The sequence below is a fragment of the Schistocerca americana genome, chromosome 2, assembly GCF_021461395.2.
Source record: "Schistocerca americana isolate TAMUIC-IGC-003095 chromosome 2, iqSchAmer2.1, whole genome shotgun sequence".
In the NCBI taxonomy this organism is placed as follows: domain Eukaryota; kingdom Metazoa; phylum Arthropoda; class Insecta; order Orthoptera; family Acrididae; genus Schistocerca; species Schistocerca americana.
The window spans coordinates 838992432-839014582 of NC_060120.1; the positions used below are offsets into that span (position 1 = coordinate 838992432).

The 22151-nt window shown below is 38.6% G+C and overlaps 1 protein-coding gene across 5 annotated transcripts in view; it reads left to right on the top strand.

Annotated features, from left to right (window-relative positions):
- LOC124596105 (cell division cycle protein 20 homolog) overlaps nt 1-20284 on the top strand; it is an 82305-nt gene extending 62021 nt beyond the window's left edge. For all 5 annotated transcript variants that reach the window (XM_047135116.1, XM_047135112.1, XM_047135115.1 and 2 more), the window contains exons 9-12: nt 1602-1729; nt 13984-14131; nt 14298-14399; nt 19723-20284. In XM_047135116.1, coding sequence (XP_046991072.1) covers nt 1602-1729; nt 13984-14131; nt 14298-14399; nt 19723-19911 — 567 coding nt within the window. In that variant the 3' untranslated portion in view covers nt 19912-20284. The remainder of the gene's footprint in view (nt 1-1601; nt 1730-13983; nt 14132-14297; nt 14400-19722) is intronic.
- Nucleotides 20285-22151: the final 1867 nt, after the last annotated feature.

Below are 22151 nucleotides of genomic sequence, written 5' to 3' on the forward strand. Positions count from 1 at the left end.
GACATACGTTCTTATTTTGGGTGCAGCTTTGTCATTACTTTTGAGTATGCCAACAATGTAGACAGGGCTGCTGAATTATATTTTTTGGATGTCTATTTTATGTTAAGATTGTACTAGACGTTGCGAATGATAGTCAGCTTTTGCTGAACTGTAATCTGTCTGTCTGCATGCCATAGCTCTACAAAAGTAAAATTGGTAACTTAGACTCTTCAATAAACTGCAAACTCTTTAATATTTTGCGCATTGTTTTACTTTATTTAATGCAGCACAGAAGTCTGACGGGTAATGAAAATAAATTGTCTTTATCGAGTGAAGATATTGGACTGTAAAATGTGAAAAAAAAAAACAAATTTTATCACCTAACAGCTTTTGAAAAATTGGAAGATAAGTATTTCATATTGACTGGAATTCTGTCTCTCAGTACCGGCACCGGCATTTGGCGAGCTGTACAGCCATAACAAAAGCTACTCTCAGCATGGAATACAGAGAACACCTTTATAGCAGCAAAAAGTTTAACATCACAGTACTTTCCATATTCACAGTTTTAGTAGTTTGCCATTTGTTGGTAACTCAAGGAAAAAGGATCGCAAATTGAAAACCCAACACCAATAGCTTTTAGAACCTAGTCATATAATATTCATTTGGAATGAGAATACCGCTGAATGGCGAAAGAATTTAGTGATCCAGACAATTGGCTGTGGGTGCACTTGCTACCAGTCAACTGCCATTGCAAGATCGGCGGGATGGCAGTTCTTCTGGGGAAACCTGGAATTCTCAGGGAACTACATTTTACCTGTAAAAAAATCTAAAATTTCCTGTGGTATTTAAAGAATTTTATAGAGTCTCTGGGAATTCTGTTCTTTATTTTTTTATTAACCTAACAATGGAATTTAATTTTATTGTGTCTTATAAACCACAAATTGTAAAATTCTTAATATTTCAGTGTGTGTTAATTATTTTGAGGTTAGTCCCTTTAGATTATCGATATTTAAACACTGTGCTTAAACTACAGCCGAGGAAAGAAAAGTCGTTATTGTGAGATGCCGAAACTGCCACCATCACTTAAGACATCCCTTTCCTTCCTTCCCACACATGGAATTCTCTCATTCTCTTCCTCTACCCCCCTCCCTCCTCTACCCCCCCCCCCCCTCCGTGTGTGTGTGTGTGTGTGTGTGTGTGTGTGTGTGTGTGTGTGTGTGTGTGCGCGCCTGCCTGCATGTGTGCGTTTGGTCGTTCTTCAGACTGGGACTGAATACATATTTGTGACAGCTGCGTCATTACAGTTCAATAACAGCTGTCTACATTGAAAGTTTGTCTTAAATGTACAAGTAACACACTTAATAGTGCCGTATGTTGGTAACAACATAATTCTCATCAGAGCAACATTTGTCGCCGTATCGATTTATATAAAAGCAGTACTATTGTCTCTTAAATTTAATTTTTGATTATATGTAGATAAATATGTGCTGCACTGGGATTTGAATGTAGATCCCTGTTGACTGCAGGTAGTGTGCTACCAGTTGAAAGTTTTGTGTGTTATGTATTTGTTAATTTAATCAGCTCATAAAACTTACTGTTCTAAGCATAATTTCTATGTTTAGGTTTGTGGTTTGAAATGGTCGCCAGATGGAAGGTATCTTGCTAGTGGTGGTAATGATAATCTACTGAATATATGGCCTGCTACACCAGGTGGAGCACATACTCAGACTACACCACTTTACACGTTGAGGTAAAATCCAAAGTAGTTATTGTGTTTTGAACACACATTATGCTTGTATTATCGAAAAACCATTTAAAGTATCTGTAATAACAAAAACAATCAATTATTGACAAAATTATTTAATCGGAAAGATAAAAAGCTATTCACCAAGTGATGGCAGCACACACACATAAAAGACAAAAAACTGATGTAATAAACTGATGTAATTGGCAAGCATGGGTTGAAGGGGAAGAAAGGTGGGTGAAGGAAAAGGACTGGAGAGGTCTAGGAAAACAGGTAGATTTTGGGAAAGTCCCCCCTGATCCATGATTCTGGGTGACTTTCCCCAAAATCTACCCGTTTTGCCTAGACCTCTGCAGTCCTTTTCCTTCACCCCTCTTCTTTCCCCTTCAATGCATCTGCCTGAAGGAGTAGCCACTGGCTCCAAAAGCTTGCCAATTACAACTGTCTTTTATGTGTGTGTTTTGCCACCACTTGTGGTAAGTAGCTTTTTTATGTATCCATTTGAAGCATCTGATATTTAAAACTGTGGGTAAAAATAATGCTGCAACCACTGTTGTGATTTATCTGAAGTCATTCTGAAATCAAATAAGATGGAGTTTCATAAAAATTTTGAATTTAAGTTATTTACTTGATTTTCAAAATACTTTCCACCTACTTCTAGGCACTCTTCATTCTTAGAAACTTTTCCTTCCAATCACATTAATTATTCTCCCTCCATCACTAAGGTGCATTTGGTTGTTAAAAACTATAATTATTATGACCTGAAAGTGTAAGAGTGCAGTATTGCAAGATTCAACCGTTTGTCTAAATGTACTTATAACTAAAAAAGGTTTAGACTTAAGGACAAGCATTACGTTCTACATAACAGCAGCTGTGAACTGAGAATACGAGGTTATTTCAGAAAGTAAAAATACACCGTACGCCAGATGGACAGAAGAGTTTTGGCGAGCAAGTTGGCAACACTGGTGTTAACCTTGAACTGTTGGCTTTCCCCTTGCGGTCATTTGGCAGTTGAATGTTGCTTCTGGTTGGAGTAGGTCATGTTTAAAATGGCTGCGCCGATTCAGAATCCCGCCAAATGCAAAGTGCGCTCTGTCATACGTTTTCTTCATGTAAAAGGTCAGCGACCTGCGGATATTTACAAAGAAATTGTTTCTGTTTATGGGAACATTATGAATCGACAAAATGTAATGAAATGGTGTCGTCATTTCTCTGAAGGTAGGACCGACCTTCATGACAAACAAAGAACAGGTCGGTCATCTGTGATCTTTGATGCCCTTCTTTGGAGAACAGAGGAAGCAATTCGTGCGAACAGATGTCTCACACTGAAAGAATTGCATCAGATCATACCGGACGTGTCAATGACAACTCTTTGATGTTGTGACTGCCAAGTTAGGATACAGGAAATTGTGTGTGCGCTGGGTCCAAAATTGTTAACTGAAGAACACAAAAAGAAAAGGATGGGCTTTGCACTCGACTTCCTCACACGCTATGCTGAAGCAGGTGATGAGTTCCTCGATTACATCATGACAGGTGACGAGACATGGGTTTATCACCAGCCACCTGAATCCAAGCAACAATCAGTGCAATGGCACCATTCGAATTCAACAAAAGCCAAGAAATGCAAAATGTCGATTTCAGCGAAGAAAATTATGGCTTCCGCTTTTTTGGGATGGAAAAGGCATTCTTCTGTTGGAATTTATGCCTCCTGGAACGACAATTAATGCTGCTGCATATTGCCAGACTTTGAAACGTCTTCGAAGGGCAATTCAAAACAAATGCAGGGGAATGCTGACAAGTGGAGTCCGCTTGCTTCATGACAACGCTCGGCCTCACACAGTGCTTGTAACCAAAGCACTACTCAAACAATTCAAATAGGACGTATTGAACAATCTGCCATACAGCCCGAACCTTGCGCCCACAGACTTCCATGTCCTCAGTTACCTGAAGTCACATCTTGGTGGAAAATCATTCCACGACGATGAATAGATCAAAGATGAAGTTGAAATGTGGTTCCGACAACAGGCAACAACCTTCTATGACTGGGATACAAAAGCTTGTGCACCGACTTAACAAATGTTTGGATAACGAGGGTGATTGTCAAAAAATAACAGATAATCCAGTTAATAAGATGTAACTGACGTTTTCTAAATAAATGTTCCATTTAAGGACTGCGAGCCATTGTATCTTTACTTTTCAAAATGCCCTCGTACAATAATTCACTTCATGACGTTAGATATTGCCAGCTGTGATAAGTATGCTCTCATCTTCCAACAACCACAGTGTAATTTGTGACATTGCTAGAACTTTAAAGTAACAAGAATAGATTTTGTCACCTGTAACACTGCTGTTCACATATCTTTACATCACTTGATAATAGCTGGGCTTGTATTTGTAGATATGACACATTTTTCTTTCCTCACAAGTTTTTGTATGGCAGTTGAGTGACCCCGCAAGAGTGTAAACATCAATGAGAATATCGTCTGACCTGAACACACCTGTCTGTTATCAGTATGAACTTGAATTCTCTCACACTCATGATGTAATTGCAGCTTTTAGTGGAACAGTGTAAAGTATATATTGGTTTTTGCATTATTACATACTAACGTACAGCTAAAAGGTATACCCATTGATACCCTCTAGTTTTTCATTTTGTCTTTTTTGTGATTTTGAATATTACCAAAATTGCTTTTTGGTTTTATCTTCCTCAGTCGAAAGCCTGGTTTTAAGTTGCTTCCTGTGCTTGCGTAATGTGGAAAATGCTTCTCTGCATAATTACTGAAGATTGAAGCCATTTGAACCAGGTTCCTGTCTGATAGGCTATAATGAAATTCTACAGTTTATGATAAATAAGTTTTATTTAAACACTTGGAGGACCAACATTAGGGAACTACCTAGGAGGACTGCTAACAGGCATTTTGACTGGTGAAGTTTTTCTTCTTTGTTTTCAGTTTTACTTAAGTTGCTTCTGTGTGGTGTCGTTAGAGGCACATTATGCTTATCACACAAATGCTTTATGCTGAAAAATTTCTATTTAAAGTATTGTTATTGGTGTGGTCTTCAGTCCTGAGACTGGTTTGATGCAGCTCTCCATGCTACTCTATCCTGTGCAAGCCTCTTCATCTCCCAGTACCTACTGCAGCCTACATCCTTCTGAATCTGCTTAGTGTATTCATCTCTTGGTCACACTCTACAATTTTTACCCTCCACACTGCCCTCCAGTACTAAATTGGTGATCCCTTGATGCCTCAGAACATTTCCTACCAACCGATCACTTCTTCTCGTCAAGTTGTGCCACAAACTCCTCTTCTCCCCAATTCTATTCAGTACCTCCTCATTAGTTATGTGATCTACCCATCTAATCTTCAGTATTCTTCCGTAGCACCACATTTCAAAAGCTGCTATTCTCTTCTTGTCCAAATTATTTATCGTCCATGTTTCACTTCCATACATGGCTACACTGCATACAAATACTTTCAGAAATGACTTCCTGACACTTAAATCTATACTCGCTGTTAACAAATTTCTCTTCTTCAGAAACGCTTTCCTTGCCATTGCCAGTCTACATTTTATATCCTCTCTACATTTTATATCCTCTCTACTTCGACCATCATCAGTTATTTTGCTCCCCAAATAGCAAAACTCCTTTACTACTTTAAGTGTCTCATTTCCTAATCTAATTCCCGCAGCATCACCCGACTTAATTCGACTACATTCCATTATTCTCGTTTTGCTTTTGTTGATGTTCATCTCATACCCTCCTTTCAAGACATGGTCCATTCTGTTCAACTGCTCTTCCAAGTCCTTTGCTGTCTCTGGCAGAATTACAATGTCATTGTCGAACCTCAAAATTTTTATTTCTTCTCCATGGATTTTAATACCTACTCCGAACTTTTCTTTTGTTTCCTTTACTGCTTGCTCAATATACAGATTGAAGAACATCGGGGAGAGGCTGCAACCCTTTATCACCCCCTTCCCAACCACTGCTTCCCTCTCATGTCCCTCGACTCTCGTAACTGGCATCTGGTTTCTGTACAAATTGTAAATAGCCCTTCACTCCCTGTATTTTACCCCTGCCGCGTTTTAGAATTTGAAAGAGAGTATTCCAGTCAACATTGTCAACAGCTTTCTCTAAGTCTACAAATGCTAGAAACGTGGGTTTGCCTTTCCTGAATCTTTCTTCTAAGATACGTTGTCGGGTCAGTATTGCCTCACGTGTTCCAACATTTCTACGGAATCCAAACTGATCTTCGCCGAGGTCAGATTCTACCAGTTTTTCCATTCATCTGTAAAGAATTCGCGTTAGTATTTTGCAGCCGTGGCTTATTAAACTGATAGTAATTTTCACTTGCTTTCTTTAGGATTGGAATTATTATATTCTTCTTGGAGTCTGAGGGAATTTCGCCTGCCTCGTACATCCTGCTCACCAGATGGTAGAGTTTTGTCAGGACTGGCTCTCCCAAGGCTGTCAGTAGTCTTAATGGAATGTTGTCTACTCCCGGGGCTTTGTTTCGACTCAGGTCTTTCAGTGCTCTAGCGAACTCTTCACGCAATATCATATCTCCCATTTCATCTTCATCTACCTCCTCTTTCATTTCCGTAATATTGTCCTCAAGTACATTGCCCCTGTATAGACCCTCTATATACTCCTTCCACCTTTCTGCTTTCCCTTCTTTGCTTAGAACTGGGTTTCCATCTGAGCTCTTGATATTCATGCAAGTGGTTGACTTTTCTCCAAAGGTCTCTTCAATTTTCCTGTAGGCAGTTTCTATCTTGCCCCTCATGAGATAAGCTTCTACATCCTTGTTCTCTAGCCATGCCTGCTTAGCCATTTTGCACTTCCTTTCGATCTCATTTTTGAGACATTTGCATTCCTTTTTGCCTGCTTCACTTGCTGCATTTTTGTATTTTCTCCTTTCATCAATTAAATTCAGAATCTCTTCTGTTACCCAAGGATTTCTACTAGCCCTCTTCTTTTTACCTACGTGGTCCTCTGCTGCCTTCACTATTTCATTCCTCAAAGCTACCCATTCTTCTTCTACTGTATTTCTTTCCCCCATTCCTGTCAATTGTTTCGTTATGCTTTCCCTGAAACTCTGTACAACCTCTGGTTCTTTCAGTTTATCCAGGACCCATCTCCTTAAATTGCCACCTTTTTGCAGTTCCTTCAGTTTTAATCTACAGTTCATAACCAATAGATTGTGGTCAGAGTCCACATCTGCCCCTGGAAATGTCTTACAATTTAAAATTTGCTTCCTAAATCTCTGTCTTACCATTATATAATCTATCTGAAACCTTTTAGTATCTCCAGGGTTCTTCCATGTATACAACCTTCTTTCATGATTCTTGAACCAAGTGTTAGCTATGATTAAGTTATGCTCTGTGCAAAATTCTACCAGGCGGCTTACTCTTTCATTTCTTAGCCCCAATCCATATTCACCTACTACGTTTCCTTCTCTTCCTTTTCCTACTGTCGAATTTCAGTCACCCATGACTATTAAATTTTCGTCTCCCTTCACTACCTGAATAATTTCTTTTGTCATCATACGTTTCATCAACTTCATCATCATCATCATCTGCAGAGCTATTTGGCATATAAACTTGTACTACTGTAGTAGGCGTGGGCTTCGTGTCTATCTTGACCACAATAATGCGTTCACTATGCTGTTTGTAGTAGCTTACCTGCACTCCTATTTTTTTATTCATTATTAAACCTACTCCTGCTTTACCCCTATTTGATTTTGTATTTATAACCCTGTATTCGCCTGACCAAAAGTCTTGTTTCTCCTGCCACCGAACTTCACTAATTCCCACTATATCTAACTTTAACCTATCCATTTCCCTTTTTAAATTTTCTAACCTACCTGCCCGAATAAGGGATCTGACATCCCATGCTCCGATCCGTAGAATGCCAGTTTTCTTTCTCCTGATAATGATGTCCTCTTGAGTAGTCCCCACCCAGAGATCCGAATGGGGACTATTTTACCTCCGGAATATTTTACCCAAGAGGACGCCATCATCATTTAATCATGCAGTAAAGCTGCATGCCCTTGGGGAAAAATTACGGCTGTAGTTTCCCCTTGCTTTCCGCTGTTCGCAGTACCAAAACAGCAAGGCCCTTTTGGTTAGTGTTACAGGGCCAGATCAGCCAGTAATTCAGACTGTTGCCCTTGCAACTACTGAAAAGGCTGCTGCCCCTCTTCAGGAACCACACGTTTGTCTGGCCTCTCAACAGATACCCCTCCATTGTGGTTGCACCTACGGTACGGCTATCTGTATCACTGAGGCACGCAAGCCTCCTCACAAACGGCAAGGTCCATGGTTCATGGGGGGAGGATTTAAAGTATATTGAAATTGATTTTTTATTTACAATGTCTTTTGTTTCAACCTTTATTTAATTAAATTTAAAGTATATTTAATTAAATAAAGGTTGAAACAAGACATTGCAAATAAAAAATCCATTTCAACTAAACTTTCAAATGCAAATAAACATATAATGTAAAACATTTTTTATCCGTATGAATTGTATTGTCAGAGCCCCAATCAGGTCATAAACATATATTTTGTACAAAAAATAAAGAACAATGGACACAATTGCTGTAGCAGTAACGAGAAAATAACATTTTTTCTCTCTGACATCTTTTCCCTCAAGGCCATCATTGTCAAAATACTTTGCACTTAACATACTGAACAGTTCCAGCACATGTACCACATAAGAATTTCTTGCACTGGACACACAGATTTTTGGTTTTGTTCGAACTTTTGTATCCGTATCTTACTTTTTGCAGTGGTTGCAGTGAATGTATGATCAGGTCCTCTGCTTGATTGTACATACACAGAGGAGAGTTCTTCTGCTAATTTGAAAATAAACATTCAACAACTAATTCTTTTTGTGTTGTCTCTCTGTGAAGGATCTAGGTATTGATTTTAGCAAAGTTTAGGATGTTGAAAAACATGTACATAGGCCATCTGCGGCAGCCAAACTTGAGTGTACAGACGAGACATCTGGTCCAGAATATCAACTTCAAATTTAGTGGTATTGTAGAAACTCAATTTCAGGAAGTTTCTTCTGCATTTGTTCATCCACTCGAACTGACTGGTGAATTGTGCTCAATAGAACATTTTTCTTGCTCTTCCCTGATATGAAGTTACTGTTGTCACCAGATTTGTATAAAATAGTATCCTACAAAGATCCGGCAGTAGACTTCACTGATGGAGGAACTTATCTTTGGGTTTTCTTCAGTGTACGCACAATGTCTGTGTTCTCCTGCTTCGGCTGCTCTGCAAGAGGTTTGGCTGTGAAGAAATTGTTACATGTTAAATTTTTTCCTTTTGAAGTGAAGGTTGCACGAGACATGTAACAACATGCTGTGCCACAGGTATGTTAGTGTGTCTTTAGCTTTGCTGACCCAAGTAAGGAAATCCATTCACCAGATATTTACCACTGGTTCTGCTACAAGCTATAACTTGAGGACAAAATTGTCTGGCTTATTACTCATGTATTGTATAAAGTGGCACCAAGCTTTGCATGAAAAGACTCTCATTTACGATTTTGAATGCATCTGGTTTATAGTTCTTGATGCAGTTCGCCACAAATGAATTCCAGACTGGGGTAGCTGCTGCAAAGCCATCAGTCTTGAGTCTTGGCTAGAGGGTGATTGTCATTAGATCTTACAAATCAAATGCTTCTATGAACTTATTTCTTCCCATAGCGCGAGAAGAAAATGCTGGCCCCCACATTAGAGACCACAGATGTTTCAGGGGGAAATTCTTTCCTCCATGCACTTTACCATACATTATAGCTATGGCAGCATCTAACTTTGCAATATCAAGTACCCATGTGTTATCTTGCGGAAGTTCTCGGGCTCCAATTTCTGTAACGTTCATGTTCTGTAGAATATTATTGTCTATCAATACTCGCCATGCATTCAAGTAACTGCCTGCAACTATAAGTTTCTTAGCATTACATGCTGGCACAGGAGTTACCATCCACACACTGTGGCGCTCTAATCTTCCAGGTGCCTGCCCTGGTGCAATTAGACCACACTGTTTCATCGGCTGCAGTTGCTTCACTTCCAACTTACGGATGGTGAGATGGATTTTTCCTTGCCTGCAAGTAACAATTTGTGGTGCCACTGGAATCGAACCTGTGAGCACTGGGTTATTTGTATGTTGTTGTACAGGTTCTGAATATTCATCTTTCAACTCAGATCATTCGCTTTGTTATGTTTCATGGGGCTGATATTCTGTGTCATCTCTACAATCTTATCCAACTCATCACATTCAAAAATATCTCTTCCACTGGTACACCATAATAATGAGGAGCAGCACTGAAACTTCTGCACAGCGCAAAGCACAACAGTGTATTGCAGAGAACGGCAACTGCAGTATGTCCGCTCTTCCACTAAATAAAGTAAAATGAGGTGGGGTGTGGGGGAGAGGGGGAGGAGGACAGATCACAACAATAGAATAAAATAAGCTAAGTGGATGAAAAGATCCATTGTGCCTTTACAGGCATGATACGTATATCCATCTCACCAGTCAGAATGACTGGCTGTGGTCCTTGAAGATAAAAATGTTCATAATTCGTTCAGTTTTTGGTCTTTTACTGAAATTATAAACCACTGAGGTAAATTAAGTCATGAAAAATGAGGCCTATAAAGTAAAATGCAAGCTGTTTTTTTTAATGTTGAACAATGCTCATAAGGTCCTTCTAGTGTTAATGAAACAAGACGTGGTGATGGTGATGGTGATGGTGATGATGATGATGATGATGATGATGATGGCTTTCAAGTAGTGTTTACAAGCATTATGCAATAAACTTTCTCAAGCTGTGGTCTAGTCCTGATTTGGTGGGCATTAAAAGTTGAAACAATTCATGCATACTGCTTTGTCTCCTAAAACTGCAAACCTAACAGTTACTGTACTGAATGTAGCGTTGTTCATAGTTGCGTTATTCAATGAAGCATTGGGTTCGGCTGAAAATTTAGTATTAGTTTGAACAGAAGTTAAGATGGTAACGATAAAACAAGAGCTTTGCTATTGCCTCTTCTGGATAATATATGAACTAACAGTGAGCCTTGCAGATGTGGTGCCTCTTGTGAAAAATATATGAACGACACAGGGATGGTTACATATTATTTCATAAAAATGTGCTTTGACTTTGGTTTGCAAGGTTATCAAATGATGTATGTTGTATGGTTTTTTCAGAATACTTAGAGATTTCTGAAGGGTCTGGTTTGGCCAGGAACTAATAGCGAAGCCTAAAAAATTTAAATACAGCCATAATTGTCACACGCTTTTGGCACTCCTTGGTAAAAGCATCTTGATTTCTGAGGTGTTGGTTGGGACCTGACAGTAATCTAAAATTTAACAGCACATTCTGCTTTGTTTCATCTCGTCTGCCACTGCATATGTACATACATTTGTAGAATGTACAATAATTCAATCATTAGGGTCACCTTTTTATGTAATCGGTCAGTATCACTTTTTGCCATGTGCTATCCTGCATTTTGTGTATTTTTCTTGCAAGAAGACTATCCACAATAAGTAAAATAAGAAACTGTTTTAAAAGAAATATATTTATTGAGCATCTGAAATTAGACTTTATTTAGAAGAGTGGAAATATCTGACTTCAAAGTGTTCAGTGTTAATACTGAGGATGTCCTTCAGTGTCACGTCCTGAAGATCAGATCACTTCTTGTTTTTATTCTTTCCATTGCTAAGAAAAGCTGTGGACAGCAGTAAGTTGATCCAAACATGAAAATGATCTGTGTGGCATTTTTGTGGAGTTTGTGAAATATATTTTTGCTCTAAAGCAAGATACCACCATGACAAATTAGCATGTTGCAGTGTCATGTCTTTCAGCAAAGTAGAATTTTGCATATTGGTAACTTCCAACTGGGGTGATGATGGCAGTTAGTCGGGTGAAACTGAGAAAGGGGTGCTGAACAGTTTCATTTCAAAAATGGCGGAGGTATCTTATTTCAGAAGTAGTGATGAGTTGCCTTATATTGACTTGATAATTGCTGAAACCGGCACCTTCAGGTAGTTTTAAAGAAGACAGATTGTTGAAGAAAGTTAAAATTCCATTAGCCACTTGCCTTTCAAACAAATGTAACTTTTCCATGAAATACCTGATTTGGTCAGCATGACAGCTATTAGCTATTCTTTGTCCTGCAATGACAGATTGAATGAAATTATACAGATGGATAGTTACGTCAACTAAGAATGCTAGATCTGATGGCCATTTTAAATCTTTCAGACAACTTATTTCTTCCCCTTTCATTTCCAGAAGGAGATATTTCCTCACAAATGGCAAAGAAAACATCAAGAATATTTCTCAGACTCAGCCAACAAACTGTACTGTGGTATGGTATGTCTCCATACTCTGCTACCATGTCTTCCAGTAATCCTTTGAATTGACAATTACTTGCACTATGATGAAGCACAAAATTCAGCCACTTGCTCACAACTTCAATTACATCACCTAGTTCCACTCTTAGCACACAGTGCCACTTGGTGAATGAAACAATGAATAGTGAAAATGTCTTTGCCAGATCTGTTCTCGAGTTTAAAAGTCAAACAAGAAGTGAATCCTTCATGATGCCCAATCGTTCGAAGCGGACCTTGTTGGCTACAGAATGGAGCTTTTCCCAACGCCAGTTCGAAATGTCCGCTGTTTCACAAATCACTTCAAAACTATGAATTCCCTTTGCTGTGTAATTGAGCAGTACCACATCAAAGAGTTCCTCAGTTACATGTAGACATCATGCACAAATATTGAAAGTTGACATCAGTCGCACATATCTGTGCTTTCATGAAGTGCTAGCGAAAATATAACAAAGCTCTCTCAGCTTTTATCCTGAGCTTTCTCTCTTAATTCGCTGCAATGTCCAGGATTTGACAAGAAACTGTTTGCTTCAATTGCTTGCAGCTCCCATAGAATCATTCTGCAATTGCCGCCATGCATGATTTTACGAGAGGTCCCAGAAAACGACTTGCCACTTATCGCTATAATGTGAGTGGCTTTGTAGCTTGCTTGAATTGCTGCTTCAGTTCAGTTTCCTTCAGTCATTCACCCTGAAAAGTACAAATGTGTTACAATACATGAACTATGCTGCATATTTCTGTAACTTCAGTCCTAAGAATTCTTTTTAAAACTTAAGTCTCCTGGCATGTCATTCTTAAAACTGACTACTAGCTCTTTGCGTGCTTCGCCTTCTATCTGCTCATAATGTGCTGCATAAAAAAGTGTATAATGACACTGTGTGTTACACTTCTTAGCAAAATTAAATATTTTACTACATACAAGGAACTGCGGACATCCATCCCTCTCAATGAGTAGAAATATAGCCTCCAATTGAGGCACAGGACTTCCCTGACTGACGATGGCTGCCTTTGAAGATGGATTACTGCAGCTCAATGCAGCCAGGACGCAGTGAGTTTGCCTTCCCCCACCACATGGACTCATTCACCACAGTGAGAGCTATTCCTCCCTGGGGCACTGTTGGAGTAGCCTGCCCAAGAGGTTAGCAACTCTTCTTAGGTGAATCGACTCACATTCAGCTATTCAGCTTTGGTTTGTTAGACAGCACAGGTCATGAATTATTCATTTCTGCCTAAGTAAATAAATATGATGGATTCCTAAACTCTGAGATAGGAATCTCATTACAACTTTCAGAAATTAATCACTTATTAGAATTTATATTAAACAGCATCATTTGTGGTAATTCAACATATTTTGAGAGTATTATTACTAAAGTAAGAAGATGAGGTTCACATTACTGCAGAACTGTCAACATTTTAAAGGTAATTTTTTGATTCTAGAATAATAATTAATTTTCGCTTCAATATAAAATTGTTGAGGATTTTTTTGTGGCCACTTCTGACATGTTAACTGTTGGCACTCGGCTCAGAAAATTCAGCTGACAGTAGTTCAGCGTTTTTCTGTTTGACATTTCACCAGCATGAGTGGCTAGCATTGTCAAAGATCCACCCTCCATTATTAGTGGTGGACTAGAGCTCTAGAATGAAACATTGCTGAATAATGTGAATATTTACATACAGTTTTTGATCTGCATGAAAGTAGAATTTAAAAAAACCTAAATGTTATTAAAATGCCTGTAGTTATTAACATTGCTGTTCCTGAAATGATTCATATGTAACAAAATAGTACTATGCTCCATAAGATTTTGTCCAACAATCATGTTGAGGTGTATCTATGAAATTACATGGTAAATTTTCGTAATGGTTTCTAGTCAACATCAAGCAGCAGTCAAGGCACTTGCGTGGTGCCCATGGCAGCCAAGTATCCTTGCGAGTGGTGGTGGCACTGCAGATCGGTGCATAAGATTCTGGAACTGCAGCAATGGGAACTGCTTAAAAACAGTAGACACAAAATCTCAAGTAAGTTCAGTACATATTAGCTATTGTATCATTTTGTATGTTTGCATGCAACCATAAAAATGTTGTTCATATGCAATTTGGTGATAATCATGACAAACTAAATTAGTGTTGCTGGTTGATAACATGTTTGTCAAAGTAAAAATGTGCTTCTCGGCTCTGTTTCCAGGTCTGTGCATTGCTATGGTCAACAAATTACAGGGAATTTATATCTGGTCATGGATATGCTAACAACCAATTAGTCATATGGAAATACCCATCGATGAACAAGGTTAGTAGCTAACTAGAAAAATGCTAGTTTTATTTTCAGTGTACGAATAATTTGAGATAAGAACAAAAGTTACACAGGGAAGACCCAAATGGAGAACCGGTGTACAAAAGAGGCTGCTTAGTGACTGAGAGATTCAGATGATTCACAAATAAGCTCTGGAGAAGACAATATATTCTATCAAAATGGAAACACGGGATAATGATTTTATGATCACAAGGCATAATAAGAAAGCTGAGGCTATCATAAAACAAAGAAAATGTTGTTTCAGGAAGGGAAGGAGCTACACTCACAGGTTATCAGAACTCAAATAAGAGCAACACTGAATGTAACAGAGGAATTCATGTTTATTCATAAATTATGTAAAAGCATTGAAGGGAGAAAAGCTTTTCAGCATATTTGAAAACAGATCATTTCCACATTTAGTTGAACTGCATCATGCCATAGTGCCTGGGTATCAATAGCTGTTAGTACTGAGAATACAAAGCTGAGTATGGATTGCAGTGTGCTGAATTTAAACTCATGGATATGTCAGCAGAATACACTGTTGCTGTTGTTGTTGTTGTTGTTATGGTCTTCAGTCCTGAGACTGGTTTGATGCAGCTCTCCATGCTACTCTATCCTGTGCAAGCCTCATCATCTCCCAGTACCTACTGCAACCTACATCCTTCTGAGTCTGCTTAGTGTATTCATCTCTTGGTCTCCCTCTACGATTTTTACGCTCCACGCTGCCCTCCAATGCTAAATTTGTGATCCACTGATGCCTCAGAACATGTCCTACCAACCGGTCCCTTCTTTTTGTCAAGTTGTGCCACAAACTTCTCTTCTCCCCAATTCTATTCAATACCTCCTCATTAGTTATGTTTTCTACCCATCTAATCTTCAGCATACTTCTGTAGCACCACATTTCAAAAGCTTCTATTCTCGTCTTGTCCAAATTATTTATCGTCCATGTTTCACTTCCATACATGGCTTCACTGCATACAAATACTTTCAGAAACGACTTCCTGACACTTAAATCTATACTCGATGTTAACAAATTTCTCTTCTTCAGAAACGCTTTCCTTGCCATTGCCAGTCTACATTTTATATCCTCTACTTCGACCATCATCAGTTATTTTGCTCCCCAAATAGCAAAACTCCTTTACTACTTTAAGTGTCTCATTTCCTAATCTAATTCCCACAGCATCACCCGACTTAATTTGACTACATTCCATTATCCTCGTTTTGCTTTTGTTGATGTTCATCTTATATCATCCTTTCAAGACACTGTCCATTCCGTTCAACTGCTCTTCCAAGTCCTTTGCTGTCTCTGACGGAATTACAATGTCATCGGCGAACCTCAAAGTTTTTATTTCTTCTCCATGGGTTTTAATACCTACTCTGAATTTTTCTTTTGTTTCCTTTACTGCTTGCTCAATATACAGATTGAATAACATCAGGGAGAGGCTACAACCCTTTCTCACTTCCTTCCCAACCACTGCTTCCCTTTCATGTCCCTCGATTCTTATAACTGCCATCTGGTTTCTGTACAAATTGTAAATAGCCCTTCACTCCCTGTATTTTACCCCTGCCGCGTTTTAGAATTTGAAAGAGAGTATTCCAGTCAACATTGTCAACAGCTTTCTCTAAGTCTACAAATGCTAGAAACGTAGGTTTGCCTTTCCTTAATCTTTCTTCTAAGATAAGTCGTAGGGTCAGTATTGCCTCACGTGTTCCAACAGTTCTATGGAATCCAAACTGATCTTCCCCGAGGTCAGCTTCTACCAGTTTTTCCATTCGTCTGTAAAGAATTCGCGTTAGTATTTTGCAGCTGTGACTTATTAAACTGATAGTTCGGCAGAATACACTACAGAAAGAAATTGCAGCACCAAAAAATAATGTAGAGTAATGAAATTTTGGGGAATACCTTTGTATAGGTTAAGTATGTTAGTGATTAACATTGCAAGATCACTGATCAATGTAAGAGTGAGACAAAACCAATGCAAATTCTAAATGCTGGTACATTAATAACTGGTGTAACTGCCTGTATGTTGAATGCAAGCATGCAGACATGCATGTATTGTGTTGTACAGGTCTCAGGAGTCAGTTTGTGGGATGGAAATCCATGCCTGTTGCACTTGGTTGTTAACACAGGGACGGATAATGCTGGTTGTGGATGATGCTGGAGTTGCAGTCAGGTGTCCCATCTGTGCTCACTCTGAAGCAGATCTAGTGATCTATCATATCAAGGCAAATGTTGTGTTATCCTTTAGAAAACACCTGCTGGAATACTGTTAATTGCAGCACATTAGGTCAAATCAATAAATAGATCTACAAATTTACAGTCAGGGTGCACTGGGCAACAATGAGTGCTGTCCTGCTCTCAAACAAAATTGCACCTCACATCTTAACTCTGTGTACATCCAGTGTGTCTAGCATGCAGACAGATTGGTTGCAGGCACTCGACTGGCCTCCTAACCAATGCACTGCCATCACTGGCACCAAGGCAGAAACAGCTTTCATCAGAAAACACAACAGAGTTCCATCGTGCTGTCTATATGGGCTCTCGTTTGACACCACTGAAGTTGCAAAAGGCAATGGTTTGCGGTCATGCGTGCTGCAGGATGTCAGACTCAAAGCTGTCCTTGAAGTAACATATTTGTAAGAGTTCATGGTCACTGTGGACCCAACAGCTTTTCAAGTTGCTGCTGCAGATGTAGAATGTTGCACCAGAGCCATACGCTCAACATGATGGTCTTCTCTCTTGGTAGTGTCATAGGGCCATCTGGAACCCTGTTCTTCTTGTGATTGTACATTCTCGTGACCACCATGCCAGCATTCATGTACAGTGGCTGCGTTCCTGCCAAGGCTGTTTGCAGTGTCGCAGACGGAACCTCAAGATTCTTGTAGCACTATTTCACAACCTTGTTCAAACTCACAGTGTGTTGATAATATTGTCTTTGGCACCTCAAAGGGATTTTTAACTAAAATCAACTCACCATGTCCAAAGGTCACAATGCTCATAACCATTACAGAGTGTATTTAAAGCAAACCTGATTTGCAACTTCATAGTGGCTCTATTAGCACCAATCCTGTAAGACTGGCCCAAAATTTGAATAGACATCATCCTTCAGATGTAGAAACAAGTCTACCAGTGTTCGGTTGTTGTAAAACTTCTCCTTGGTGTTGACACTCCACCCGCCCCCAGTGTATAGCTAAGAAATTTGTAATCGATATCAAAAGTAATATAAGTTTTCTAGACAGGGTCCCTATGAGAGGAAAAAAAATTGATACAGATAAAGATTATAGAGCGCATTAATAATTTCTATTATTTGCGCTGTAAAATATCTTACCAAGATGAAATAGACATAAATGTAAGATTCAAAAATTCCACACAATTTGTGGCAAAATTAAAACTTTTAAATGTAGTTAAAGAATTGTTGCTAAAATTTTATGAAATAAGATTAGTACAGTTCTTCGGAAATGAAGTGAGACATGGGTACATCAAAAGGTGTTGGGAGGCCGTTGACTACATATGACGAGATGAGGAAAAATGAAAGTAGTACACATGGTAATTCTATGGTTGAATGTAAATAATCAAAAGGATAAAACTAAAATCTCACCAAATAGTGAGGTGTTGAGTGGTCAATAGAAAACTTTTCTAAGGTCTTGGCGTCCTTCAGAGCTGATGACTTCTGTCCGTCTGTGGCATCTTTATCATATCATTATAAAATATGTGGGTGTGGGACCTCCCTTTTGCACACAGGCAAAGTGGCAAAGAGCAGATCAACCATCCAGTGGTGGAACATTGATTCACATGTGTTAAAATTAAATGGCTGCTTCGCAATCTCTAATTTGGAGCCCACCTCCCCAAAAAAAAAAAACCAAGGGTTTCTGAACTACTGAACTATGTAAATAGGAACTGTGCATATAACACAATCTCTGAACATCAAACCATGTGTCCTTAATTTCCATTAACTCTCCCACCACACATAGCATGCAACCACCCCAAACCTGATGGAGTGATGTATGAATAGTTTCAAATGTTACTGTAGCAAGGAATTGCCTAAAACATGCTTGATGATACCTCTGAAAATTGTAAATAGGTAAGTTTCAGTTGATGTCCCAAAGTACAATGCTGGAAAAATCAGTAATAGTTTAAGTGCATAACTACTGTTTTACATGCTGTAATGCTAATTTGAAAGGTTAAACTAATTTGAAGTGGTGAGAGTGAAGTTTTTGACAATTGATACCTCACTTAGTGACAATAAGACATACGAAGAATTGTATTTATCTTCTTTTCCTGTATCATCTTCATTCTAATGAAACACATGATCAGTGTCTCATTGGGCTCTATCCCACCACAGTTTTGGCACTTTTTTAATTCTGTGAGGCAGTAATCATTAATTGAATTCTGAAAGAACAGAAAAAATGGACCTTTGAATTTACATATAAAGTAAAACATTTTGGTTGCATTAAAGAACTTGTGTTCTGTTTCATTATATTGATGGGTACTCGCATGGTCCACTGGGTTTTGCTCGATGCGACACAAATTATCATGCAATTGGTAGATAAATATGCATGTTGCGCATTACAGAATTCCTATTACCCTTAGGTTAAGTCACATGAGCCATGTGATAATTGATTTCTGCTTGGTAAATGAGACTATTATGTAGAAATTTGCAGTTATTTTACAAAAATTTTATTTTCAAAATTTCAAAGAAGTGGTCCTTGTAAAAAGTCGTTCCTTTGTTATTGCAGTGTGTTCATATTTAAGTTTGCTCTCACACCCAGTGAGTAAAAAGACCACAATAAATTCCCAAACATTAACTGTATGTTTCCCTTTCATAATTTTTCGGCAGATTGAGCTTAATTTCTTTATTTGGATAAAGTAGCTGTAAATACTCACAAGAGAGATGACCTGTATGCACCAAAAAATTGATGCATAGTTGAAAATATGACATCTGACTGGTTATTGGGTGGTGCAATGTCCTACCATCAAAGATCTGTTTATGGCTTAGAAACTTTGATATTAATGGGTTAGAAACTTTGATATTAAAAGACAAAAGTAAGAACCTCATAAAAAATGTCTTCAATACACACACGTGGTGATTAAATTTGTCATGGTATTGCAGTGGTACCATGGTTTGTTGGGATAATTTAGTATCTCGGATATCACTGCTTTACAGAGCTTTTATCTCTGCGCCACTGGTTGGTAATTTTAAACATTAGAAAACAAATCATAATTTCTGGAATTTGTACAACACTTAAGACTACAATGTTAAAAACCACTGTAGTGATATATTTAAATAACTTTTGATTTATTGTTTTGTGCTATTTCCAGATTGCAGAGCTCACTGGACATACTGCAAGAGTTTTGCATCTTGCCTTGTCTCCTGATGGCAGTACTGTTCTGTCAGCTGGAGCAGATGAAACATTAAGGTTGTGGAAGTGCTTCACTCCAGACCCTGCAAAGAAGACTGAACCAGTGGAAACAAAAAGTGTTCCTAATATGATGCATGGAATTCGTTAATTGTTGGGTCATTGGCATATTACTAAATCAAAAGACTGATGTCGTAGTGATTTGTGTAATGTGATGGTATCCTGTACGATCTGTATCTAAAAACCTAATAGGAGCAAATATTCTTACATACTAAGTACACAGTGAGAAATGAAACAATGCGTTCTAGGAAAGTATTTCTTCCCTTTGCTGATCCTTTCTCCAGAACTGTCTGTGTTTACTGCCACAGAAAAACACGACTGACTATATTGATTTTACAATAATATAAAACAAATGTATATAATTAGTGATTAGATGTCTTTATAACAATATTTATCCCACTAAGGGTTGTATACTAGTTTATCACATGTAAAAATTTCTGCATGTTTATGCTGTGAATATTATTAGAGACTTTTTATTGTAAAAGTAAATATTTTCCATATAAAAGTACTTTTTTTTATAAAAACAAAGGCCTGCCTCTCTCTCTCTCTCTCTCTCTCTCTCTCTCTCTCTCTCTCTCTCTCTCTCTCTCTCTCTCACACACACACACACACACACACACACACACACACACACATATGTGGTACTTTAGGTACAGTGTGGCTACTCTATGATCATTATGGGTGACATAAAACAGACATGACAAGTATTACGTTAAGAAGCAACAGCTATAGCTTTCAGAGTGCTAGACAGTCTGAAGCAGAAACAGTTGCTCACCCATACCAGAATGTGAGGCTTGGCACGGAGGTGGAGAACACACTGGTATCACCACAGGGTATTCTGTCTGTGCAGGATGCATCGCCCTGTTGCTTTCTTACATGCACACCGCTATAATGATTCACATACGTACAAAAGCTGGAATAGTTTTGCTTTGTTGCCACCAGATAAGTAAATTGTTTTTATGGCTGTGTTTGGTGGTGCTGAAATTTTACTGTTATCCTCTGCCAAGGAGCTATAGATAAAATATTGCCATAATTGCCAATAACAGATTCTGACCACTGACCACTAGTCATTTATTTTGTCTCCTTACCTTCCACGCTCTGCGGAACCTCGTGCTTTGCCGCGTGACTTGTACATCTGGCAGGAAGGCTGCAGAAGTTGTAATGTGTCACAATGTTCAAGGTAGCATTGTTGTTGGCTCCCCCCCCACACACACACACACACACACACACACACACACACACACACACACACACACACCTCCGAGTGTGGTAATTGGTAATGTTAACATATCAAGTTGCGCACACAATTTTTTCTTTTTCTGTTATTACAATAGCCTGTAGCACTTTAAACTGAATTGTGTATGAGAATTTCCCTGTCACCAAACACTGAAGGTACACATTATCAGCTCAAAGCTTAGTTTGGGGACCAGTGGTTTGCCAGGCATGGTTCTATTGGAGCTGGTATGCTACTGATTTCTTCTACTTGTCCAGCCAGTTACAGGGCCTATAGTTTAAGAAAGATTCTGAACCATGGGGCAACTCATCACTTCCTCCACATCCGGTAATGTTTGTTAATGTGAAAGAAGCTGACATAAAAATCATGACTGAATGGACATTGAATCTGCAATTTTGATGCCATAATTTTGCTCTTTCATCACTGATCAAACAGTACCATATCAACCCAAATGCATTGTCAGTTCCCTTCCTACTCCATATGCATTTAAAACTATTGTAAAATACTCTCCGATTACCATCTTTTCCATACACTTGTATTGTGTTTGTTTCTATTGCTATTTTTCAGAATTTGCCACACAACTTTGTTAATGAAGTGCTCCATTGCAATATGACACACACACACACACACACACACACACACACACACACACACACACACTGACTCACCACAGCAGATACATATGTTTCAGCTTAATTTGGTTCACACCATGAGTTGCTTCTTGACATTTGTGTGCATGCACATGCAGCCATTTAGGTATCAGTCCATTTATGATGCTCCAGTGTAGTAAATTTAAAAGGGCCACTTCAGCAACCAGGATTGAAATAGTTAAAAATGGGTAAGTATTAATACTGAGTTCACACAGTGCCACTAAGCTGTGGTTGTCTCAATCCCATTCATTTTTGGTGATTGCCCAAATCTCTTGGCATGGAGTACCATTAGTTTAATTATAAAGATGTTCTCTCATGAAAACATTAATGGACGAGGACCTGGCAACTTCACAGTGTGGAATTCCACTGAATATTTGTTCATAAAGGGTAGCAAAGCGAGGGCTGCGACTGTTAATAAGTACAAATAAAACAGCTTTGTGTCGGTTA